The 27,331-nt window shown below is 43.0% G+C and overlaps 1 protein-coding gene across 5 annotated transcripts in view; it reads left to right on the top strand.

Moving 5' to 3' along the window:
• Positions 1–20,226, top strand: part of PPP1R17 (protein phosphatase 1 regulatory subunit 17) — a 40,039-nt gene extending 19,813 nt beyond the window's left edge. For 2 of the 5 annotated variants that reach the window (XM_073329494.1, XM_073329495.1), the window contains exons 3-6: positions 6,224–6,328; positions 8,106–8,285; positions 8,775–8,936; positions 12,275–12,441. In XM_073329494.1, coding sequence (XP_073185595.1) covers positions 6,247–6,328; positions 8,106–8,285; positions 8,775–8,936; positions 12,275–12,396 — 546 coding nt within the window. In that variant the 5' untranslated portion in view covers positions 6,224–6,246 and the 3' untranslated portion in view covers positions 12,397–12,441. Of the gene's footprint in view, positions 1–6,223; positions 6,329–8,105; positions 8,286–8,774; positions 8,937–12,274; positions 12,442–19,158 lie in introns of those variants that run through there. The other 3 variants (XM_073329498.1, XM_073329497.1, XM_073329496.1) reach the window with 3 other exon arrangements.
• The last annotated feature ends 7,105 nt before the right edge of the window (positions 20,227–27,331 follow it).

Genomic DNA, 27,331 nt, shown 5'->3' with positions numbered 1-27,331 from the left:
CATTCGTGCACACTTGCAATCCCACCTCTAAATATAAGGCTGTAGCTGGCGGCCCTTACTCACACAAACAGTCCTCTCAAAATAAGAGGATCTGATTCTGCTCCCATTAAAGTCAGTGAAGATTTTTCCATTGGCTTCAGTGGAAGCAGGATTGGGCCCAAGGCACTATTCCCCTGAGGAGGGGGCCAGATCTTTAATCTCTCATACCCTGTTTTTCTTTTTATTGAAATTTGATTGCTAAGAAGGGAAAAAATAAACAAGAAAATAACAGGTTTCAGAGTAACAGCTGTGTTAGTCTGTATTCTCAAAAAGAAAAGGAGGACTTGTGGCACCTTAGAGACTAACCAATTTATTTGAGCATGAGCTTTCGTGAGCTACAGCTCACTTCATCGGATGCATTCAGTGGGTTTTCCACTGAATGCATCCGATGAAGTGAGCTGTAGCTCACGAAAGCTCATGCTCAAATAAATTGGTTAGTCTCTAAGGTGCCACAAGTCCTCCTTTTCTTTTTAAGAAAATAACAGGCACACAGTCCTCTAAACAAGCAGTCCCGGTCCTTGCCTCAGAACATTATAATTAAAACTGGAAGAAGAATATTTGGGGTTATAAGTCAATAGCATTTTCCTTTTAAAATACTATACAAAAGTTCACATTAATTATTGGCATGTGTATATTTTTAATTAAGTGCACTGGGTCCAGGGGAAATGTAAGTACCGTGCATTATAACTATTTCTATGGTAACATTTTTATTAACTAGCAGCATAAATATTCATATTTAACCTGCATTACTTACCACCATATAACAAAAGAGTCTTCTCAACAGCTATTATTTATGCACCATCCATGCCAACTTTTCAAAGGTCTCTTCAACGACTGCATGCGGGGGTGTTGCTCTTATTTTTCTTGCTGACCACACTACTTATGGGCTCAGACCATCTTCTGGGTGAATAGACCATCCAGGGGCTTGTGTGACAGATGTGTGCGCTACTGAGCCATTAGAAGGCGCACCTTGGTAAAGCTTGCAAGGCTTCAACATATATTTTGTAAATCTACCCTATGCATGGAAAGCTTGCAATAGAAATTTGTAATAAATCACGTCCCCTTAATGTGAAACACTAAGGTCTATTGTCATCTACAATTTCAGCAGGGGTTAGCTTCTGTTAACGTTAATAGCAATTGCAGCTGTAGTCACGTAGCGAAGAATAGCCCTGCTGGTGTATCATCTGACAACTAAACAGTCATTTATTACTTATGCAACTTTTTAATCTTCATGCAGTTATAGTAAAAGAAAGTCTCAACCAGTTTTAAGCATATGTAATTGTGATGGAACTTAAGGGCATGATTTTGAAAGGTGGGCCTGTGCAATTAAGCATGAAAATAGCAGAATTCAATATGCACGTTGTCCACTTAGACAACTCTGTGCACAAACATTATTTTGTTTGTACACTCAGGCAGATGGCAAGGCAATTGGGCATATGCAATCATGCATGACTGTCTTTAAAAGCTCGGCCCCAAATGACCTAGTTATTACTTATTTTGTAAGGTAACTGCTGCTAATCAGTTATTAAGAGGTACAGGTGTACTTTTAGCTTTCTTTATGCGGTAAGACGTTTTATAACGTTAATAAAAGCAGCAATAGGCTAGTAATAAAACCTCAAATCCCCAAACCTTCAAATTTCATTTAAAGAGGCCTTCATATTTGACACACAACCCACCATCCCCTCCTTCATGAATCCAAAGCTACCTCTACAGTTTTAGTCCTACATCAGAATCAAAATGTGACCAAGGCCTATTTTTTTTCATTTCGTTTCAGATGTGGTAAAAATCTCAAACAGACAGGTTTTCCTCATGAGATTTTAGTCCAGGAGTGTTAATTTCACAAGATTCCCATCAATTTAGGCAGAAATCTGTGAGAACAGCTCTCTTGAATCTAACCCAAAACCCTAGCCTGCCTATGACCTAAACTTAAAACCTGAGCTAAACCAAATCTAGATTTTAAAAAACTGCTTTCTTTGCCCCATCTATGTAAAATACTCTTATCTAATTGAAAACTGAACTAAACTTCAATGGAAGATGATTTTCAATACAGTAACTTCTCGCTTAACGTTGTAGTTATGTTCCTGAAAAATGCTACTTTAAGCGAAACAATGTTAAGCTAATCCAATTTCCCCATCAGAATTAATGTAAATGTGGGGGGGGGGTTAGGTTCCACGGAAATTTTTTTCACCAGACAAAAGACTATATTGTGTATATATATATATATATATACACATACACATATACAGTATAAGTTTTAAACAAACAATTTAATACCGTATACAGCAATGATGATTGTGAAGCTTGGTTGAGGTGGTGAAGTCAGAGGGTGGAATATTTCCCAGGGATGCCTTACTGCTAAATGATGAACTCGCACTCGGCTGAGCCCCCCCAGGGTTAACACATTGTTGTTAATGTAGCCTCACACTCTAGAAGACAGCACGAATGGAGGGAGGGGAGACAGCATGGCAGAGAGAGACAAAGACACACACCGAGTGTGTGTGAGTGTGAGAGAGAGAGAGAGAGATGCGCATTGCCCCTTTAAGTAGCTGACCCCAGTCTAAGTACATTGCCTTTTTAAGTAGATCAGCAAGCTGAGACAGCAGCTGCTGCCAGCAAGCTCCCTCTGTCCTGAGCCCTGTCATATTCCCCTCCCCCCACGCTCTATGGAGATAGGGTAAAGGAGTGGGGGGCAGAAGTGGGGGGCAACCCTGACATTAGCACAGCAAGCAGGAGGCTCCCGGGAGCAGCTCCAAGGCAGAGGGCAGGAGCAGCACATGGTAGTGGGGGGTGGGACAGCTGAACTGCCGGGCAATTGATAGCCTGCTGGGCGGCTGCTACATGGGGAGCTGCTGGGGGGCTGCCAGTCCACCCTGGTTCCAAGCCCCCACCAGCTAGCTGCAATGGGCTGCTCTTTCTGCAAGCAGTGGAGAAAGCAGGTGGCTGCCAAACAACATTATAAGGGAGCATTGCACAACTTTAAACGAGCATGTTCCCTAATTGATCAGCAACGTAACAACAAAACCATGTTAACTGGGACAACATTAAGTGAGGAGTTCCTGTATAACATTAAAACCTTTCAATTTTGGCAATTAATCAGTTACTGCCAAGAGGGTGGGGGGGTTTTGTTGTCTTTTTTTTGTAGAAAGTGTAGATGTTTTCTTTGTGGTAAAAGAATGCATCTGGAACATCTGTATATGTACTTTAAGGTGTTTTAATAAAGTCATCCAGTGAGTCAAATTCCTGGTCAAAAGGATTGCCTCATTTTTGCTGTGTTCGCCTTGGACTGTTTAGCAATTTACTGATGCCAAAGAAGCTGTTAGCGGGTGAGACGTTCCAGGTATTCTTCATCTGCCTTTCCATCCCCTGGACATATGAAGGCCAAAAGGATTTGAACTATCACATGGCCGTGACTCAGCTGGTGAGCTAATCCCGAGAGGAACTGGATGGCCTTTAGTAATCTACCCAGAGTCACTGTTTTTTTCAGTCTCTCCGGCCATTCCCCAATCCTTCCCATCCATAAGGACAGCCATTAAAATGTTATGCCATGTGCTTTCACAATTAGCAACAAATAGCCAACCTGCTCCAAAACTGGAACTCATTAATAGCTAAAAGAGAGCACTGTGAATGCCCCACTCCCCACCCACCTCAGCCCTGCCCGGTTTCAGCCTTTGCTAACCCAAGGAATGAGAATCTAGGTAACCCTTCCGGCCCAGAAGTGTCAGTCTAAATTCTTGCACAAACCTAATTCTTATGCAAAACTCTGCATTCATGCAGAAAACGTCTCACACTGGGCCAGATTAATCCCTCCTACAACTCTGCTGAAATCACTAAAGTTGCACAAAGAATGAATGTGGCCCATTATCTCTACATACATATCTATCTTAATCCATCATGTACAATAATTTCCTTAAAAGATGACTGATATCAAGCAGAGAATGCAGAATGTCATAGCATGTTGGCCAGCTGAAAAAGAGCTGCATTCAAGATGCTAAAATATGAGCTCCAGAAAATATGTGCTTCCATTTCAAAAAGGAAATTAATTATCCTCACATCTTTCTTGTCTAGAATTTTTGAACATTATTCAATAATTCACTTCTTGGGTGAATTTTATGTTATTGCTTTGTGAAAGCACATTTAGAATTCTTCAGTTATGTGCAGATAAACTGTGCATGGCTTTCCGTTCTAAGTATCATTGCACCTAGATGCTTTGAAAAAATTTACACTTCATCTCTTTTAGAGTAACCTATTGGTCTGTGATACCACAAAGCCGCCTGCGAAGATTTTACAGCTTTCTAAAATTGAGACTAGCTATGGGCGAACCTCAAAAGGTTGAAGGGTCAACCTCATCACTAGTAGCCACACGGGGGCTCTCCAGAAGTGCGAAGTTTGAATGGGTCACATAGTAATCATTATGTATGGTTTCCAGTTTTCCAGTTCTGTCCTGCCAAAAGTTAATGGCCCCCCATTGATTTGAAACGGTCACACTTCTTTCTACATTTTTATTGTGGTTACAAACACCACCTAAGATGGCTATAGCTGAAAGGGATTAGAGAAGCAACAAAAACAAAAAAAACAAAACACCACACAGTTTTTCGTTTATTTTTCCACTGTGCTTAATTTGTGCATTTGACAGCGCTTCCTGCTCTATGGTCAGTGTTACTGTTTCCCCTGTACAGGCTGTTTGTTAGTCAGTTTTCCCTGTCAGTGTGGATCTGTTGCAGCAACGTGAATGAGAAAATCATTTGTAGAAACAGGAAAATGTTGTTGTAAAACCACCAACCTTCCTCCCCCACAAAATAATAAGTATTTACAGTGCCTACCACAGTGGTGCTCGGGTCCTTGCATGAGTGCTTTAAATTAATGGCTCTCAACCTTTCCAGACTACTGTATCCCTTTAAGGAGTCTGATTTGTCTTCTGTACCCCCACTTACACCTCACTTAAAAACTGCTTGCTAACAAAATCAGACATAAAAATACAAAAAGGGTCACAGCATAGTATTACTGAAAAATGGCTTACATTCTCATTTTTACCATATAATTATAAAATAAATGAATTTGAATAGAAATATTGTACTTACATTTCAGTGTATAGTATATAGAGCAGTATAAACAAGTCATTGTCTGTATGAAATTTTAGTTTGTACTGACTTTGCTAGTGCTTTTTATGTAGCCTGTTGTAAAACTAGGCAAATATCTAGACGAGTTGATGTACCCCCTGGAAGACCCCTGCTTACCCCCAGGGGTACACATCTAGGGTCCGTCCACCAACGGCCGTGCAGGCATGCACACTGCACTTGGGCATGGGGTGAGGTAGGGGGTGAAGTGGGGAGTGGTGATGGGGAAGCTTGGGGCATGCAGGGCTGCGGCAACTCCCCAGCCCTGGGGCTGTGGCGCAGTGAGGAGAGAGGCCTTTCACCCTCAGCCTGGGGCTGCGGTGGGGCAAGACGCCTCTCCCCCAGCCCAGATGCTGTTGTGGGGAGAGAGGGCTGTGGGGAGTTCTCTCTCCCTGCCGCAGCCCTGGGCAGCCTGCACCCCAAAGCTCTCATCCCCAGCCCCACCCCAGAGTCAGCACCCCCAGTCAGAACCCTCACCCCCCTGCACCCCAACCCTCTGCCCCAGCCCTGAGTCCCCTCCCACACTCCAAACCCCTCAGCCCCACCCCCACCACACATCACCTCCATATTGGTGCACATAACAAAATTAATTTTTCTCATCCATGTGCAGAATGAGAGGGAACACTGGTACACGTACCCCTGGTTGAGAACCACTGCTCTGAATAAATAGCATTAACACCAAAAACAAATAGCAGGGGGACTCAGAGACTGGTATAGAACCTGGAACTATTTTTAACTTACAATTAGATTTCAAGTTCACTGTGCCCTTTTAAATAGATTCCTTCAAAACTAATTGTTAAAAACCCTCCCATCTGGCCTGCTCCTTTTTAGGCTGGCAGATGTTGCTTTAGAATCTGCAGCTTTGCATTCATCAGTGGGAGTGGGGAGTCGGGGTCAGAAGGCAGTTAGCCCATACAGCTCACAAGCACTCCAAGAACAACCAGGCCAGCAGTGGCTGTATGGCAAAAATCATTTTGAAAACAGGAACTTCCCAGGGCTGGTTGGAAGGAACTGATTGGACAGAATATAAATATATCTGTTTTATTATGTGCTGCTTTTTGTTGTTGTAGCTTCAAGAAAGAAAAACTTTTCAATGATGTCAACTGAATATGTGCAACCACTTGATATCCCAGAAGACAGATTGGACAAGCGAGACTCACACTGCAACCGTTTAGGTAAGTGTTATTATGGTGATGTTAGTCTCTAAGGTGCCACAAGTACTCCCTTTCTTTTTATGGTGATATCAGTGACTTGTAATTGGAGAGGTGTCTTCTTTACATCATTAAGTACTGTCCATTGGCTTTTTCTTTCCAAGAGATACAACTGAGCCCTCGTGAAACCCGATAGACTGTGCCTTCTGGTAACACATCTGTTGCCAGATGGACAGGCAAAGGGTGTCTTTCCTGCACATAATATTAGCTGAAGCTCGAGAAGGAAATTAATTAAAGAGTGGAAAGGAGAAAGAGTCATTGTTCCTTTTCGAGACAGAGAAAGAGAAGTGCTTTTATCCATTATACAATAATAAACTGGAAGCTAAGATATATCTGAGCCTTTACTACACCCACTTTCTATGTGCAATTTCAGTAAAAGATTTTAAATTTTCCTTTTGCCTATATTTGCACAGAATTTTATTTTTTTTCCCTTTATTGTCAATCCATGTCCTTTCTAGAGCTGACTTTTTATATAACTTTTGCTCTTGGAGTACCAGAGGCATCTCTGCTCATACATGCTTCTAAATATGAGGCTTTCAAGACTTTGATAGATGTGCCTTTTGCATATTTTTGTATTTTGCATATTCGCCTTTGCTTCACATGTCATTACTTTATTCCAGCCTTCCAAAATTGTCATGAAGATTTGCTAACCCAGGCACAAAAATCTACTTGCCTACCCATACACTGGTGATAATAATGAAATACAAATGATATTTTATTTGTCCCAGGCAAGGATAATTTTGCAAGCCTGCTTTACTCACACACAACCAAGATATCTGAGTCTTGAGTGTGATTTCACACTGGACGCATCTGAGTTCCCAACCCAGTTCAGGGTTCTTTTATGGTAGGGGCTTTATAAACACAAAATAAAAAATGTCTCTCTTCTGAAGAACTTACCATCTAAATAGACAAAACAGACAAAAGATGGGAGAAAGGAAGCATTATTATCCCCATTTTACTGGTGTGGAACTGAGGCACACAGGAATAAATTATTTTACTCAAGATCACATGGGAAGTCTGTGGCACAGCTGTGCATTGAATCCAAAACTTCTGAGTACCAGTGCAGTGCCTTAATCATAAAGTCATTCATCCTTCCTTTCACTAGTCCATGGAAGTACGATGGTGTGAAATCTAGGAAGTGAAATCAGAATCAGGCCCCTTTTGTTAAGCAAAGTTTCCAAATGAAAAGCAAAGCTGACAAACCCAACCAAAGCCAAATTTAAAAACCAAATCTCTGGTTTGTGTGATATTATTAGTGATGGGTCAACCTCAAAAGACTCAATTTGTTGAGCTTGACTACGCATCCAGAAATTTGGATAACTGTCTAGAATGTACCTAGACTACCTGATGAGTCAAGTCCTGCTTCAATATACACTGGTGCAAATCCAGAGTAACTCCACCAAAGTCAATGGGAGCTGTGGTTTCAGAGGACCTCTTAAAATTAGTCCTATTATTTAGGTGTCTAAATATGGCATCTAAGAATGAAAATATAAGCTTTAACATCTGTGTCACTCTATAATATGGGTATAATTCTTCCCTTCTTCACTGTGAGGTTTAATTCTCTAAGGCCAGCATAAGGCACTTAAATCTCACTTATGCCCTGTTTTTAGTGGTATTAAGGCCTTTGTGATGGCCTTCTGTACAGAGGTGAATATACTTTGTGTTTTAACCAACTAGGGTGGAAGTATTGTTATTAAAGCGAGCCCTTCGTTTAATTCTGAGATTCATAATTTTCTATCAGCTAGGTATTTTTTTCCCCCCCACGCAGATGACCTTTCAGAACAGTTGATTAAGAATTGTGACCTCAAAAAGAAACCAAGAAAGGGTAAAAATATCCAGGCTTCCCAGAACAGCGAGCTGGAACAGAAAAAGCCGAGGAGAAAAGATACACCTGCATTACACACCCCACCACCTATACCAGGTAACACAGCTTAGTAATACTGAAATCTGACAAACCTCTGTTGTTTCCTGGTTTACTTGTATTCACTAGGAATTGAATAAAAATATTTCTGCCCTCAATTCTCCTACATCTTTGTGTGCCTACCTATGGCAGGGAGGGAGAATAGGATTCTCAAAAGCACTCAGTGTTGAAATGTATGAAAAATTCACACCCCTGAGACATGTAGTTAAGCCAACTAGAACCCCCTGTGGACCCAACTAGGTTGACAGAAGAATTCTTCCGTCAACCTAGCTACCGCCTCTTAAGGAGATGGATTAACTACATAGATGGAAAAAGCTCTTCCCTCACTGTAGCAAGTGTCTACACTACGGCACTACAGTGGCCCACTCCAGCACCATAGTTGTGCCACTGTACTGTAAGCATACCCTGAGTATATTAAGTTAGATGAGTGCAATTTTTATCAGTGTAGATGAGGCTTAAGTAATATTTATTGTGTATGGTTCCCTGCAGGCATGCTCTCAGACTTTTCAGAACATTTAATTAAAAGGTGTGACATCGCAAAAAAACCACAGACGGGCAAAGTGAGTTCAGTCTCTCAGCTTACTGATCAGGAACAGAAAAAACCCAGGAGAAAAGATACACCTGCAATACACATCCCACCCCTTATACCAGGTAAGAGCATTAGCACAGCTTTCAAAGGTAAAAAATAAAGGGCAGTTAGCTGGGAACACCCTCTGGTGTAAGGGACATCACTGATCTGCCCACTCTGCTTAACTTATCTAATCAGACCTAGTTTGATCTACTTATTTTTCTTATTCCCAATTGGAATTATTGTTATTATTTGTGTTGCAGTAGTGATCAAAACGTGCTAGGTTCTGTACAAAGATAGGACTCAGTCCGTGTTCTGAAGAGCTTACAATCTGAAAGAAATGGAGAAAGGGAGATCTCTTTTGACTTACCCCTGATGAGAACAAAGAATGAGTTCAGAGTTCAAATTAAAAAAAGAACAGACCCAAATCTTTGCCCACCATTTGGTTTGAATTTTGACCACTTAGATTGTAAGCTCTTTGGGGGGCAGGAGCAGTTTCTTTGTTCTGTGTTTGTACAGCTCCAAACATAACGGGTAAAGGTGAGTACTCATGTGAACTCATCCAAGCCCCTTGTGGGTCATTTATCAATAATCTAGTCTTCCAGTTTTTGTTGGGACCAGAATTTTGTTATCAGTCCTCTCCTCACCTCTCACCCATGTAGAGAATGGTGAAAGCAGAAAGGAGCATGATTTAATAGGTAAAGCACAGGACTAAGAGGCAAGAACACCTGGCTTGTTATCCTGGCTCTGCCATTGACTTACTATGTGGCCTTGAGAAAGTCACTTAGACCAAAATTTTCAAAATTTGGGTGCCTAAATATAGGCACTTGAATCCATCTCTAGGCATCTAATTTAAGCATGGTATGATTATCGGTTGTGCTGAGCACCTACAGTCCTGGGTGACTTTTAGGCCCTGATCCCTCACTGTGGCCAAGCACATTTCAGGAAGGGGATGTCGAGGTGGCTGTAAGTGCTCTTGTGGCCCCTCTGCTGCCAGGCTGCAGGATTGGGGTGGGAAAAAAGGGGTTCGAATTATAGTCAGCCCCCGGTGGTTCCAAGCATCTGTAACAACAGTGAGAGACTGTCAGAAGGCCCCAGCGACGCCCCCTTATCCAGCTGCAGGGGCAAAGCGAGCATATGAGACTATCTCACTGGAAGATCATGACATACACTGAGGTGATCTGACAGTGGTGACCATCCAGACAACAATGGCTTCAGGGCCTTTCTGTAGCAGTGGTGCAGCCGGAGAGGCCATGGAGCAGTTAACTAGCTTAGGCATCCAGAAGGACTCCGCCACCCAAATTTGAACATTGTGGCCTTAATGTCTTTGTTTCTTAGTTTCCTGATCTGCAAAAAAGATACTGCTCCTTACTCTCCCTGCACCACAAAGGCATTGTTAGCCTTAATTAGCTAATTTTGCACAGTGCTTTGAAGATGTAAAGCATCATATCAGCGTCAAATATTACTACTGTTCAGGGAGGAATGAGCTATTGCCAGTCAGAAGAAGCAATGTCTCAGCTGTTTCCAAATCACTGGGGAGGGAGGGACAGCTCCAAAACTAGTGTTAAATGGTTCATAAAGTAAGATACCACTGGAGCGGGACACTTACTAGATAGTAAGGAGCACTAGAAAAGAAAAGGCCTAAGGACCTGATTCAGCAAAGCATTTCAGTGCATGCTTACATTTAGAAACACTTGGCACACAGAGAGAGAGACAGAAAAAAGTAAAGGAAAGAAAATTATAGAGGGAAACAATGATAAGAAGCACCTTAGAAATATTCCTACCAGACAGATGGGGAAAAAACCCAAAAAAACTAAAAATAGACCTGAGGAAATATAAGCCCTTTGGGCCAGATTTCCAATGGTATCTCAATGCCTAAAGTTATAGATAGGCATCACCTGGAATTTACAGAATTGTCTAAACAAGTTAGGCACCTAAATGTGTGATGCTTCCCGGGGCACCCAAGGTTAGGAGGCACCAGCCCTTTGCGTGAGGAAGTCTTGTCTGTGCCTGCTCTGGGTCAGCTCCCTGAAACCACCAGCCTCTGGCAGCACAACCGCTGCTTTCCAGGCCTCACTATCTGTAGAAGCAGTGACAGGCACACACCAATCCCCGAGTCCTGCAAGCATGCCCTATTCCTTTGAACACGCACAGAACTAGATCTGCTGTTCCCAAAGGAATAGCACACAGCATCTTGTAAGCATCAGCTCAGAGTCCCTGCTTTACTTAACAGACAGCATTTAGATAGATTAGATTAGTGGGAACAAGAATAAATTTATTATCAAAGAACAGAGATTCAAGTGATAGAGAGTGAGAATAAGGGAAACAAATGGTTACAGATAAAACAAAATCATAACACGCATTCTAGCGACTAAGCTTAACTAACTAAGTATTCCTCCACCTCCTAAAGATAGCTTACCCAAAGTTCTTTCTCCAGGGTTTTCTCCAGTTTGGCTAAGACTTCTTCTCATCAGATCAAGCCCACTGGCATATTGTCCTCACAGGTTGAAGGAATGAGGGTTTCAGAGTAACAGCCGTGTTAGTCTGTATTCGCAAAAAGAAAAGGAGTACTTGTGGCACCTTAGAGACTAACCAATTTATTTGAGCATGAGCTTTCGTGAGCTACAGCTCACTTCATCGGATGCATACTCTGGAAACTGCAGAAGACATTATATACACAGAGACCATGAAACAATACCTCCTTCCACCCCACTCTCCTGCTGGTAATAGCTTATCTAAAGTGATCACTCTCCTTACAATGTGTATGATAATCAAGTTGGGCCATTTCCAGCACAAATCCAGGTTTTCTCACCCTCCCCCCACACACACACACAAACTCACTCTCCTGCTGGAATGAGGGTACATCTCCGCATCCCTTTGTTATACCCCCAAAAGTTAATTGTCCTTACTTGTAAACAGGGCTCTGCACAATCAGACCTTAGCACTTGTGCCACCCCATTAAAATCTAGTGTTGACTGACTTGCAGGATCAAGGCCTAAACTGAATTTTCAAACAAATTTGCTTGCACTTTTTTTTGTTCCTTTCATTCAAATACTCTAGTGAACGTGCCTGGGAGGTAGGGGAAATCAATTTTAAGTAAATATTGGAATCATTAGAGGCATCTTTGAGGACCTGGGCCCAGGTGATCTCTCCAATTGCAGCTGTTTCATTTTCAAATGTTGACTGTCAAGCACTTGAAATGAACTATTCATAAGCAAGAGATACAGACCAAAAATTACTGGGACAAATTATTTGGCAAAAAATTTCAAACAACAACAAATCTGAAGAAAAAGCCGTCTCTTCGCAGTCATTTTGAGAGCAGAAACAGAGGTACAGCTTGTCAAACCATTTGTAATAAATTATTAACCTGTCTCTATCCTAGCTTGAAAATATAGAATCTGACTCTGTCCTGTACCTTTAGCTCCACCCCGACTCACCCTCTCAGCCATGCCTTGGAAGGCGGATCGTGTGGAACCAATTTTGTCAGCTCTACACTGTTCCTATGCTGTGGATATCTCCCCTGACCACTTGCAGTACCTTTGAATCCCCTCTATGTATGGGGCAGCAGAAACCTCCCCCCATAAATTGCTATGTAAGTGGCAGGTATTTGGTGGCAGGAATCCACAGAGCATGGCAGAGATGAAGGCGTTAAAGTGAAACTGAAAATATTTTGTTCCTGTTTTTAGTAAACAGCAATGTACTTCTTTTTATGAGCACTATATTAAATATAATCTCTGCTATAGCAGGATGCAGCTACGGCTGACTTAACATTTGTCATCCAAATTCATTTAGTTTAACATGTACCTCTCTAGCATTCACAATCTCTAGCGAGCATTTAAGTGAGAAAGAGGGCCCCTAGTGGCTGTTCAAAGATCTTTACCGTTTCTACCCCCAGTACTTTTTTCATTCTGATAGACTTTGCAAAGGATAGAGGAAGTTAATGGAAGTTAGAGTAGTAGAGGATTTTATTTTATTATAATCTCCAGAGGATTTGCCAGCCAAGAAACACCAAAAGGGAATAAAGTAAAACAAAGAAAAATGCAGTGGCTTTAAGCTCTGTAACAAAAATCAGTGCATGTGTCCAATTTCTAAGGAATGTGGCCGCTGATAAAAAATGACACACACCTCAGGCTTGATTTAGTACTGACGTTTTACGTCAGCAGGACTCAGCTGATTTTCATTTCATGAAACTGGACTAACAAAGTGGTGAATGAGCAGGCCACCTTAATCCCCTATGAATTCAATCCCAGTGGCCTGCTCATTACTGCCTCTCCCTAGATACAGCATTACCATCCCAGCTGCCTCTCTATGCGTACAGTTCTCCTCATGTCCCATCTTATCATCCCTATGGCATATTCTGTGCGTGTGACACGGGTGGAGTGGCTTGTGTGCCTGGGTTTGAATGTCTCCCCTTTCAAAGAATCATATTTTCTTTTCAGGCTGGATACTGGAGGACAGAAAGCTGATATTTAGACGTAGGCTGCAGTGGTGCATGGCTTGCAGGAAGAGAGTGACTTGCTGTGGACTAGTCCAGTATTTACAATTTATTTACTTTTAGGGTAAGGCAGCAAGGAGAGAATAAATAAAATGAGGTCTTGTAGAACAGCTGAGCAAACCAAAATCTCAATTATAGGCTCAAACCCGAGATGCCCCAGCAGGGTTATTTGCAGCAAATAAACATAAAAGGGCCTTTCTGTCCCTACTCCTCTATTATTGCAGTTGCTGGATGTGCGGCCTATGTAGCACACTCCATGTTCAGTGCTCTCTCAATAACTTGCACTGTTGGGTGTTCCAGTTTGAGTTTTTATTTTCCTCCCTAGTTGCTACTAAAGGCCAACGCTTCAAGCATTACCAAAACTACAAACCAACACTACCTATTTTAGCTTAATTAACCAATATTTTAAAAGCTGTCTTCACAAACATTTCTCCCATAGACAGAGCTGAAAATGTCGCCCCTTGGCGCCTCCCTCCATTTTTGATTAGCTGTCCTTGATCACTCGAGATCAGACCTATCCACTTTTGGGTGGCCAGAGACTCTCCAGGGACTGTCTCCGTCACACTTAATCATAGAATCATAGAATATCAGGGCTGGAAGGGACCCCAGAAGGTCATCTAGTCCAACCCCCTGCTTGAAGCAGGACCAATTCCCAGTTAAATCATCCCAGCCAGGGCTTTGTCAAGCCTGACCTTAAAAACCTCTAAGGAAGGAGATTCTACCACCTCCCTAGGTAACACATTCCAGTGTTTCACCACCCTCTTAGTGAAAAAGTTTTTCCTAATATCCAACCTAAACCTCCCCCACTGCAACTTGAGACCATTACTCCTCATTCTGTCATCTGCTACCATTGAGAACAGTCTAGAGCCATCCCCTTTGGAACCCCCTTTCAGGTAGTTGAAAGCAGCTATCAAATCCCCCCTCATTCTTCTCTTCTGCAGGCTAAACAATCCCAGCTCCCTCAGCCTCTCCTCATAAGTCATGTGTTCCAGACCCCTAATCATTTTTGTTGCCCTTCGCTGGACTCTCTCCAATTTATCCACATCCTTCTTGTAGTGTGGGGCCCAAAACTGGACACAGTACTCCAGATGAGGCCTCACCAATGTCGAATAGAGGGGAACGATCACGTCCCTCGATCTGCTCGCTATGCCCCTACTTATACATCCCAAAATGCCATTGGCCTTCTTGGCAACAAGGGCACACTGCTGACTCATATCCAGCTTCTCGTCCACTGTCACCCCTACGTCCTTTTCCACAGAACTGCTGCCTAGCCATTCGGTCCCTAGTCTGTAGCTGTGCATTGGGTTCTTCCGTCCTAAGTGCAGGACCCTGCACGTATCCTTATTGAACCTCATCCGATTTCTTTTGGCCCAATCCTCCAATTTGTCTAGGTCCTTCTGTATCCTATCCCTCCCCTCCAGCGTATCTACCACTCCTCCCAGTTTAGTATCATCCGCAAATTTGCTGAGAGTGCAATCCACACCATCCTCCAGATCATTTATGAAGATATTGAACAAAACCGGCCCCAGGACCGACCCTTGGGGCACTCCACTTGATACCGGCTGCCAACTAGACATGGAGCCATTGATCACTACCCGTTGAGCCCGACAATCTAGCCAGCTTTCTACCCACCTTATAGTGCATTCATCCAGCCCATACTTCCTTAACTTGCTGACAAGAATACTGTGGGAGACCGTGTCAAAAGCTTTGCTAAAGTCAAGAAACAATACATCCACTGCTTTCCCTTCATCCACAGAACCAGTAATCTCATCATAAAAGGCGATTAGATTAGTCAGGCATGACCTCTCCCTGAAATCAATGGGATTGCTCCTGGAATGAGGGGGACAGAATCAAGTCCATACTACTTTACATCTTCCAAACACTTAACAAACATGGACTAATCTTCAGAACACTCCATGAGGTACACAAGTATTTACAGATTGGAAACCGAGGCACACAGAGGGTAAGAGTCTTGCCCAAGGCTACAGCGAGTCCCCAAAGACAGAATAGGACTCCTGGTTCTCTCTCCAGTGCTCAGTCTAGAGCACAACTATCAATACCAGCAAGCTATGCAAAAACACAATAATGTCCAGAATTATTACTTCTAATACATCAAAACATCCCAATGAAGATCAGGGGCCAATTGTCCTATGTACTGTGAGAGAGTCCCTGCCTCAAGGACTTTACAAGCTACATGAACAAGACTGGTAAACGTGAAGAGGAAAGGGGGAAAGGAAATATTCTTACCTCCATGTTACAGATGAGGAACTGAGTCAGAGAGAGATTAAATGACTTGCCTGAGGTCACATAGGAAGTCACTGGCAGAGCTGGAAATTCAACCCAGTCTCCTGAGTCCCAGTCTCGTGCCCTAAAGCAGAAGATCACCCTTCCTCTCCAGAATAGGAGATGCATTCAAAGGGATTCTGAGTCCCAGTAAATTTGCCATTCCTGCCTCATTTTATCTTAACCTTGTAGTTAGAGATACATGTGCAGCCAATCTACTCATGGATAGGGGATCATGTGTGTTGCAATAAGTAACCCAAAGTATTTGATAAATTACGGTGGCATTCAAGATGCAAATCTTACTGGAGCAATGCTTGCATTTAAAAATCTCTCTTTTCCCCAGTATGCTATGGATAAATGTAAGTTCATCATTAGTAAGTGACATTAAAAAATAATTAACAGGTACAAAACTTGCCCCATTAGTTGTTGTTTTTCAAATGCAAGCATGTGACATCTATAGACAGATCACTTTAGAAAAACAAAAGCTATTTGAATGGCAAAAAAATCAAATCATCCCACATCTTGGACTTCTGATGGAATAAAGGAGGGGAAATGGCCCCGATCTCCATCAGTGGGAGTTTGACACCTCAGTACCTTCAAGGATCTGGGCCAATGTAACCACAATTCTAATATAGCTTCCTCCTCCGCCCTGACTGTAAATGATCAGCATCAGATTTGAAACACCTTTTATTACTAGCCTCACTTAGCAGCATATTCAAATAACTTAATTTCTGAAGAGCCCTCTGCAAATGTAGGGTTTGACAAGAATGTAACTATTTGGGAGAACATGGCAAAGCTGTTCCTGACAAGTGGATATCTGAGATCATTAGAAAACCACACTTTCAAGCCCTCTTCCTCTCCTTTGCTAAGCCAGTTTAACTGACTCCCTCAGGATTTCCCTTACACCGAGGAAGTCTCTGCATGTTGTAGCACCAGCAAAGCAGCTCTACACCATCCCCTCTCCAGCCTCAGTATGACAGGAATTGCCCTGTGATTGATAGACAGTTAAATATAACCTAGAGTCACCCAGAGGAAGCTCTAAGGGGCACCAAGGACCACACTGGCAACAGATCCTCTACCTGCCCTTGATAAACTGTACTCAGCACAGCTCTGACATGGACCTTAGAGTCTGAAGCCTTTGATAGCCTAGTGTTGGGCTACAGATTTCTCATCAGCACTAGGTTCTATTGCAAACTACTACTCCTACTTTATTTATTTAGACACTGCTTTATAATTCAAAGCTGCTGGCAGACATTAATGATAGATAATCTATTAATTCTTAAAACATCTCTATGAAGCTATGCTGAATGTTATGATGCCCATTTTACAGATGGGAAAGCTGAGGCAGAGAGGCTCAGTGAACTGCCCAGACACTAAATCAGTAAGCAGAGCCAAGATTAGCACACAGGTGTTACTAATCCCACTGCTCTGCACATTCAATCTAGACCACACTAGCTTTTGCTTTTGATCTACATACCACACTGCACCAGCTTCAGGAATCCTGCCAGGATTATATCTTGTGACCACTCTCAGTCGCCACTACACTCTATTCTGATGAGCATGTGATTTACTATTATTGAATGACAACTCCCCCTTATAGCTGGGCTGCTGATTTCTGTTGCTGCCCTCCAGCTGTGCCTAGCTCCCTGGTCCTTGAAGACAATTTCTGCTAAAATTAGCTGTGGCAGGTGGAATTACTTCAAGCAGGGGGTAATTTTGATGCTCCTAGAGTCTGGCTAGGAGCCCATTTGCTTTTTCCTCATTATTTGGTAACTCAGATAAGAACCAAGAAGCATTGGAGATAGGATTATAGATCATAGCTCTAAACTTTAGTTTTGTTTGCTATACATTATAAGCCTCCATTGCAGGCATGGAGCATTTTGGAAAAGATGCAGAGATAAAGGGATAAAAATCAATGTCTGTATTTTTGCTCTGTGGAAATTTGTTTGCTAGGGGGCTGAGTTGAAACCTGGGTGTGGAACATTTCTCTGGCTCCATCACCTTAAAATAGCATCCCTGTTACCAGTTTCCAGTAACAGCCACTCAATGGCTGTTTGAAGGACACACCATTGTGTTTCAGACTTACCTTTGAAGTGTCATCCAAGCCTTTGAAATGGTTTCCCTCCCCCAGTAAAATCAGCTAATTGGTAAAAAACCCCATACAAAGAAAACCAGACCTGAATTCAAAATAGTAATTTAGGTCAGTCATCTCTGTCCTTAATTCCTCACCTCTAGAAGAGAGTCCAGAATTGAAGAAAGCCTTCCTGTGTGGGACATGGCTTCCTTTGCTCTATTTTCAGACTTCATGAACTGCTTCATTATGAGAGGACTTTCAACACAGAAAGAAAGAAGATGTGTTGGTTTGACAGAACAACTTGGCACGTTGGAGTGCACTGACAGCAAAACAGGAGGCGACTGACTTAAAGCGATTTGCTTGGCTTCAAGTCCGGGTTTCCCTCACCCTGTTCATGGAATATTTTAGCCACCATGCTAAAGACAGTAGAAATAAAACATACTGCGGAGGCTGTTAATTGTTTTTTTTAATAGGAACGGGCAAAACAAACCAGTTCAGCTCAAATAAGGATTGAGTAGAACCTTTGCCTGTTGGATCCCATTGGTTGATTTTAACATTTCATTTTAGGGGCATCATTTTTTAATTATATTTTTTTACTTATTTGCATCACTGTAGTGCATAGAGGCCCCAGTCAGTAGTGGGGCTTCCTTGTTCTAGGCACTAGGTTCTTACATTCGAAACACACTAGACAGACAAAAGGTGGGAGCTCACAAACAGGGGCAGACACATTAAATGATAGGTCACATAGGAGTTCTGTGGCTCATTGAACCCAAATCTCTTGAATCCCAGTCCTGTGCTTTAACCACAAGATCATCCTTCCTCTCTGTATTATGCTGTACAGTTCTCCAGGGCCTTGGCAATAGGTGTTTGGTTTTCTTAATTATCCTTAGTATTATTTAGACAGATCTTCTTTGATGCATGTTCAATTCACGAAGTTCAGTATTGCTTGTGCTGATACAATGTCTTTAGTAATGCATGGGAGCCTGTTCAGCATTGATCCAAGTTCATATTTGTATTTACATTTGCAACATGTTGCCATTAGATTTGTTTCAGTGGGGATGATATTGGATGTGTGGGAGCTGGCTGTTAAGTCTTTCAACATTTGCCCATTCTGGAACCTGCATTTGCAAAATCTAAGTAATAAACAGTCCAGTAGATTTCCGAGAATAAACCACAATGTGCTAGTTATTTGAGCAGGTATCAGCAGTGTGTGAGAATGTCCAATAATTTTAATTACAAAGTGCAAATACAGACATGAGTTTCAGGTTTACTAAATATTAGGGGCCTGATTATCCAAATTTAATCAGAAGCAACTCCACTGAAATCAGCAGAGCTATGCTAGTGTCAAAACAATTGGAAAGGATAGAAAATTAGGCCCTTGTAAACAATGAATATGTTAACATGACTAGTATTGTTTGTTTTGTTTTGTTTTAATATTTTTTTCCTGTTTAAGGTACTAACATGCTTAAAGAAGAAAAGCAGACAGTGATTGTGGAAGATGATGAAAAGGATGGAGAAAAAACCCTTATTTAAGATTATTGAGATCTCCAAAACTTTTGTAAATAATTCCAGATCATTCAAAATGGTATAACAAAGCCCATTTGTTTTTATAAATAATTTTTGAAAGCATGCACTGCATTTAAGCTAGTACCAAATGCTTATCTGTAACTCATGGAGGTCATGGCTAGCATTGGAAAAGATGAAAGTAAATAGACTTGTGGTTAGGGTTGGAAGAAATATCTTGTATTATCTAGACCTACCATGCAGATCCCATTGAAGACACATTTTTTTGGCCATCTCTAACAGTGGCCACAAGGGATGCCAGCTAGCCATTATAGCTAACACCACATAACAGGGTGGGACAGTGTGGGATACCCACTAACTAATGACAGGCTTCTCTTGTAAGAAGAGAGCTCCTATAGGTCTACCCCACAGAAGGACAGCACCAGACAGAAGTAGGCCAGCTTCTACACCACCCCCATTTTTCCCCATGGTTGTGAAAATTTGGCTAAAGATTTTAGTGTGTGCTTGTGTCCTGATTCTGTATTTCATTACCCCAGCTTTACTCTGGTGGAATATCAGTGACTGAGGTGAAGTTACACGAGCATAAAAGTGAACAATCGATTCCATAGATCCTAAAATTGAATCCAAACGGCTCTTGCATGTACAGTATAAGTTCAGTACCCATATTTGTAATTTTCTCCTTTGTTATAACCTGTGAGTTTGCTCTAATACCAAAAATTAGAACCTCATAAGAGCCATCAACTTTGAAACCTTAACTATTACAAAGCACACTGCTATCAGCAAAGAAGTTTCCTAAAAGTGCAACATTTGTAATTTAGACTGGTATGTATTATTGAATTTTTAGTGTCAACGTTCTTTTTCCAAAGTTGGTAGAATATGAACTAGTTGGGGTAGCTGATCTTTTAATCTGCATGTTTTCTTTTGGTAAGTGCTTTTAATTCAAACCTAGCCTGTTCGGAGGTGCTGTTAAGATTAAAAATCCTTGTTGGAGAATGAGATAATCGTACACAATAATGTTTTCGCTATATTATGTGGTAACAGTTATTTACAACTTAATTCATACAAAATGTCTCATAGTGCATCACAGACAATTACGTTCGATATAGTTCAAACAAATAGAACTAAGTACCTAAAGAATGTGACACAAAACAGATGGTCAGTGTAAAAACTGGGTGTTCTCATGGTTGTTCCTACTAGTCAGGTACCCACCCGTAAAAAACTCCAACGCTACTAACATCAATCTGTCCTTTATTGAGTCCTTGACAATCTCAGCAGAGAGGTCAATGACTGTGTAGCCTGGCAGACTGAATTCAATTATCCTTTTAATGTCCAACATGCTTACCTCTTTAAGAGGGCTGAGGAACACTGGCTGCAAGGAAACTTACAACGTAGCTACTTCTGCTGTATCTGAAACTTCAGTTTCCAAAGCTATTGATCCAGCACCATTCACAAGCATTCAATTCATTAATAAATATTTAGAGGCAATGTATACCTTGTATGGTAAATCAATGACAATACCATAAAAATTACATGGCAAAACTTGTACAGTGGACTAGAAGTTACCAACTGCCTATTTGATAGATTTTTTTAACTGAATATTAATGTATAGAGTAGATAAAATATTAACAGAAACCCACATATCAAATAACAATATTAATGTATGGTGAGCAGTGAGTGTATGTTACAGGTAATGCTTTGCCATTCAAGTTACAATTCATTTCCTGGTATGGTCTGTCTACACAACCAATGCACTAATTGTTTTTGAGCTATTATTATGTAGGCCATGGTTGTGGTTCTTTATTCACAGTTTTCTTTTAAGTGGTCAATGAGGGACAGCAAGCTCTGGTCAATATCTGCACCTGTCCTCTTTCTTAATGTAACACGCCTTTTCCACTGGAAGAATTTCCCACACCCTATTCCAATGGTCACAATCAGTGGGGAAATTGTGTATTTGATCCTAGAACATCACAGTTCAAGTAGCCCGAGCAGGGTGTCTGGACGAGGTGGCATGGCCCAGTGGATAGAGAACTGGACTGGGACTGTGTTCTATTCCTGGCTCTGCTACTACCCTGCTGGGTGACCCTTGGGCGAGTCACAGGGAGGTAATGTGACTTAAGTTCCCATCTGTAAAATGGGGACAGCAATATCTCCTTTTAAATCACTTTGAGATCTGTTGGTGAAAAGCACCAGATAAGAGCTAGCTACTATCAGCAGTGGGAGGAGGATTAAATTCTCCCCATGACATGGAGTAGAAGCAGAGCTACTACATGGCCAGCTCTGGTAGTTCAGGCCTACAAATTGTGGGATTCACATGGTGAATCAAGATGGATGGATAGCCATCAGCTAGGCCATTTCTTCTCCCCATGCCTTGGAGTAAAGGGAGGTCCTGTGAAGTACAACCCAGCAGCATGCAGGAGCTCCAGCCACCTATATGGACTCTCCACACTTTTCTTGCCCGTATAAGGGTTGTGTGTGTCATGCATTTACCTACCTCCAAGAAACTTATAGGCTCCAGACTAAACTCATTCCTGGTTTAAGTCTGTTGATGTCAACAGAGATGCAGCAGAGCTGCTAAGATTGCTGTATTGCTAATGGTCCTGTAGGCTGCTGATTGATTATCTTGGAGCCTAGAGGCTGTTGAGCACTGCCTAGGGATGTGCAGAGAGCCACAGCCTTCGTACAAAGTAGCTCTGTTTCCACACTGACATGAGCACTGCTGAGTAGGGGGAAAAGTGAGTATTGAGAGGTAGAGGCAGTATGTGGCCAGGTCAGAGGAACTTTAATGTGAATACAAATGGCATCTGTAATAGCACTGCTAAAGTTTTTCAGTTCCTCCTGTTGCCAGTCAGAGTACTTCCTGACTTGAGTGCACTTCAGAGCAGCCATAAAAGGACAGCCGCTCACAGAGAAAAACATCTAGGGATTCTCTGAAAACAGCATTTCTCCCAGCCAGCCACTGAATGCCACATGGCAATTGCTGGGCACAGTGCTGACCCTCCAGCACTTGCTCTTCTCAATTTACATCATGAGTCAAAAGAGTTGCTTAGCAGCTGAGGGGTAACTCAGAGCTGCTGTCTCAACCCTCAGCTGCAGCACTGAAGACCTGAGCCCTGTGTCTCCAGGACAGTGAAAGTTCTGATCTCAGTTCCGAACCCACATGTGCTCTTGCCAGGCTGCTGGATCAAGTACAGGGGTAGCAGGGAGGATCCCAAGGCATCTCATCCAACTGAAAATAAACCTGCTTCAACAGTGTCTCCTCAGCATGGCTTCAAAAGTGCAAGAGCCCTTCAATGAGACTCAGACCTGACTCTCCTGTGAAATACTGGAGGAACATTTTCATCCAATAATGCAGCCTTTCCTGATGTGTGGAGTGGGCACCGACTGAAATCTGTGTCTGCAATGGAGCTGCCATGGCGCCGAGGAAGATGTAGACATTTAGATAGGTAAGCCTTTAACACCACAGGGCAGGGGTGCAAATGGGGAGAAACTGGCTTCATTTTTCTGAAAAGTTTCAAAAGCTCAGAAATGTTGACCTAGTTTGTTAGTTCAACAAGACATTTACACTTAAAGCACTGTACATTTAAGCAGGAGTTACATCCCCAGTGACACCTCTTAATTTATCATCCCCGTGTAGCCCAATGCAAAAGCCAGCAATAAAAAGCCACTGAATAAACTTCTAGGTGTAGTTCATTTTAAAATATGCAAATTCATAAGTTGTCAAATGTGCATTTACTATTTTCCACCTACAAATCTATTTGAGCAACTGGAAAGTCATTTTCCATTTGGGAAATTGGTGAACAGTAGGTTCACTGGCAGGACCAATGTGTATGTAACCCCTTTGCCAGGTGGTGTCAGCAACAACAAGGGCCAGGTTAAATATCTAGGGGTTCCTTTTAGCTGGCTCAAGCCCTCACCTGATAATTTGGGAAAATTCACCACAACGCCTGGGCTCCTCAAAGAGGCTCTGCTTCCCCTCTCGCAAACACTGAGTCTGTGTAGAACAAAATAAAACTTTCATACAAAAGGGAAAGGGAGCCCAGCATTCATTTGGGGGTTCAGAATTCAGAGCTGCATTCGTGTAGGTTCACCTCCCACCGCTGAAAAGGGTGGAGGAAGGGACAAGCAATGCCTCAGCTGCTGCTGTCATCGTTGCCACTGCCTCTGTCGTTGGCCACGGGTGTGCCGTTGTCTCTGCCATCGCTGGCCACTCGCTGCCACTTCTATGATGCTGCATTCTCAGGTTCCCACAAATCAGCCCACGTCTTAGTGATTCCAGCTCGTAGCAATTTCACTGAGTAGTGGGGGAACCTCACTGCTAGCGCAGTCTGTTGTTTTTCCCTGCAGCACTGTCCCCACACCAGGCGTAAGGCTTAGCCCCTAAACCTGCTCGTCAGTAATTTTGGCTCTGGTAACCACCGAACAGAAACAAGGCCTTTCAATTAAGTCTAATCAGCTCAGTCTTTAAACACTCGAGAAGGGAGGGTCAAATGGCATCAAAGACTCTACAAGCAGAGTTCCCACCCTCTCTTTCACTGGGAGTTGGCATCCCTGCCCCCTGCTTAGCAAGTGAGATTCAGAGCAGGGTGACCCCCTCAGTCAGGGTGTGCTAAGTACAGTCCTGCTGCTGTTTACTCGTACAATAAGGATAACATTTCATTACCCCTGCATTCAGTAGTAAAGTGAATTGTAACCCAAAACCAGCCAAAATTGATCACTTTGGCAAAGCTGGTCTGTCTGCTGAACACCTAGGAAGACCGGGTGTGTCTATGCAAATACTTTCTGCTCTTGAAGTCTTTCCCTCCGGTTCATCATTAGATGTTAGGGGAAAGCTCATTCAGACCCTGCTTACATGTATAATTTCTCACTGCTTTCAGCTGCTCCATTACATGAAGAGAAGGCACTTCAATGGGTGCTGATCATAAAGAAATCTTAAAACCTTTTAGGCCTGGCAAAAGCATCACAGTGCTACAAACCGTGCGTGTATGTATGAAGCACTGTCTCCTTCCAAATGGACTCCGAATCTGTACCTCTCCCTTGCCACAGAGGGCTGGAGGCTGCTAGAGCTGCATGGGTTGCTCTCTAACTCAAGTGGCAGCGGGTTGTCCTTTTTGAGCAGAAGTGTCTTTTTGCCCCACATTCTCCCCGGGAAGTGCCAAGTCGCCATGGCACACCGTGCAGAGACAATATAAGGTTTTGAGACAGCCGCAAAGGCCCAAACCCTACAAGGTATTTCAGGGCCCACCTCTCCATACAATAGGAGGTCGGCACCTAAATACCTCTGTGGAACTAGACAATGTTTCTGTTGTGGCGCTCCCATTCTACACATCAGCAGTGTGAAAGGAACACTGACCCCGGAGTCCTAATAGTCCCAGGAGCAGGAGGAAAATCCAGCCCTTCTAAATAGGAGGATGCCACCGTTTGAGAAGGAACTGTGCGAGCTGCATGTGTTGCTGCAAGAATGCAGCAGGCTGGGAGTTTGAACCCAGGGAACAGCTTGTCTGTATAGACACTATGGGCCTAGGTCACTCTAATCAGGACGATAATCAGTCAGAACCCAAAGGGAAAGAGGTGCTCTGATCCATTACTAAGAGACTGATAGTAAAGAGGCTGAGGGACAATTTGTTTGCTGATAAAGGGGAGTGTTGCTTATAGGGGTTTTTTTGTTTACTGCGAAAAGGAGCTGGAGTGATTTGTGGGTGAATTTCTACCTCCCCAAAAGCTGTAAAAAGGTTTTCCATGTAAAGGAAAGGGGGTGTTGGGGGGGGAGGAGAATGTACTTAACTACTTGAGAGGTAGCTATCCCCACAACATTGTGCTTTAGCAAGCAACTTTCAACCCAAGCTCACAAAAGCCTATTATGCCTACAAGTAAAGTATTATTAGCCCCATTTTACTGATGGGGACATAGAGGCCAAAGTGTTAAGTGATTTGCCTCAGCTAACCAGTGGTGCAGGTATGGTGGTATGACCCAGTATGCTGTACCGGTAAGATATTTATAGCTGGTATGGCATATCTGGAAGACACAGGAGGAGCCACTCCCCAGCCCCACCCCCAGCCCTTCCACACAGCCACATTTCCTGAGTCCTCCTGCCTGGGGTCTCTACAGCAGCCCTGCCAGAGGACAGGGCTAGGGCCAGTACAGCAGCCACACCGGAGGAGCTGCTGGCATGGGGCTGCCTGGCGGCCCGACGTTCTGCTCCTTTCCCTGCCGGGCAGCTCCATGCTAGCAGCTCCTCTGGTGCAGCTGCTGTACCACCAGCCCTTCCACACAGCTGTGTCTCTCAAGTCCTCCTGCCTGGGGTCCGTACAGCAGAAATCTCTGGCCCAGCGGGAAGAGGACACAGCTGCCCCTCCCCACCAGGTAATCATAGAATATCAGGGTTGGAAGGGACCTCAGGAGGTCATCTAGTCCAACCCCCTGCTCAAAGCAGGACCAATCCCCAATTTTTGCCCCAGATCCCTAAATGGCCCCCTCAAGGATTGAACTCACAACCCTGGGTTTAGCAGGCCAATGCTCAAACCACTGAGCTATCCCTCCCACAATGTGAGATGGATGTGTATCATGGGGAGGAGTCATGGGGGGGGTCACATGGGGAGATCACGTTCGCACACACAAAACCCTCGTGTGTCCCTCATGAGTGCAGCATACCGGCAAGAAATTATTTCTACTTGCACCGCTGAAGCGAACACAACTTATCAGTGGTAGAGACAGAAGCCATGATTCCTTCTGCTCTACCCACCCAGCTAACACGCTTTACTGCCATAGATTAAAGCAGACATTGCAGGTGTCAAGTTTAGGAACTCAGGCACCATTGCAGGCTGAAACTTTGCCCAATCATTTAAGTAAAATTAATAGTTATGGCTTAATTGATGTTTGCATTGTGCTTTGACCATCTAAAGCAGCACGTAAATGCCCATAGTTGGTCCTCTTCCCTCACCCAAATGCAAAATGTACACATGCAAATGGCCACATGCTTATAAAGGTCATATTTCGAAAATGTGGCCTTCTAGCACCTATACTTGCAAATGAGAGTGCACAAAAATTGCACCTGCAAGTGAAAATAAGAAAGAGACATTAGGCTGAGGCCCTTTAGAAAAATGTGGTTTGTTTAACCGGAGCCAAGGTGTACTTAACCAGATTCATGACTCCTTTCATTCTGATCCTGACAATGCCAAGCCTCATGGATTGTTTTAAATGAGGTTAAACCCACCAGCACCAATCGAAATGAGATTTTGGAAATGTAATACTTCTGGTCAAATGAATGCAGGAAGTGACCGTTAAAATCAATTTTCATTCCATGTAAATGTTTCCTTGATCTTAACTTCCCTGCAGGGAAATTGGTGTCCTGCATTCACTCTGTCAGTGTGCTTAGCTAGGGCAGTGCTCTAAGCCACGAAAGGGATCTTTCACCCATCTTTTTGATTGAAACAAAGACCTTGAGAAGACAAAAATGAGATAGAAGCTGGGGAAAGAAGATAAACCTGGGAAACATTCTCTGGGAATGTAAATGTCCCAGCAATGGGCTCCGTTGTCCATGTTTATTCTTTTAGGTGCGATAAGCAAGAGAATGGTAAAAGCTGACTAACTGCAGTACACAGGAGGTCAGACTAGATAATCTGGTGCTCCCTTCTGGTCCTAGACTCTATGGCCACCATAGGTAGACCCTGGCACAAACGTTGGAATCTACCAAGCTGTCCATTCATTTGTGTCCTGCAAATCATTTAGGAGCCTTAGGGTCTGATCCAAAATTGACAGATGTCAATGGAAAGGTGATCAGGAACAGTCAACATGGATTCACGAAGGGCAAGTCATGCCTGACCAACCTCATTGCCACCTATGATGAGTTAATTGACTCTGTGGATATGAGAGAAACCAGTGGCCATGATATACCTTGACTTTAGCAAAGCTTTAGATGCTGTCTCCTACAGTATTCTTGCCAGCAAGTTAAAGTAGGATGAATTGGATGAATAGACTGTAAGGTGGATAGAAAGCAGGCTAGATCATCAGGCTCAATAGGTGGGTGATCAACAGCTTGGTGATCAACAGCTTGATGTCTAGTTTGCAGCCAGTGTCAAACAGAATGCCCCAGGGGTCGGTCCTGC

This window comes from Lepidochelys kempii, chromosome 2 (genome assembly GCF_965140265.1).
Source record: "Lepidochelys kempii isolate rLepKem1 chromosome 2, rLepKem1.hap2, whole genome shotgun sequence".
Taxonomy (NCBI): domain Eukaryota; kingdom Metazoa; phylum Chordata; order Testudines; family Cheloniidae; genus Lepidochelys; species Lepidochelys kempii.
Note: the sequence above shows the minus strand (reverse complement) of the source record. Positions and strands in the feature narration are given on the sequence as shown.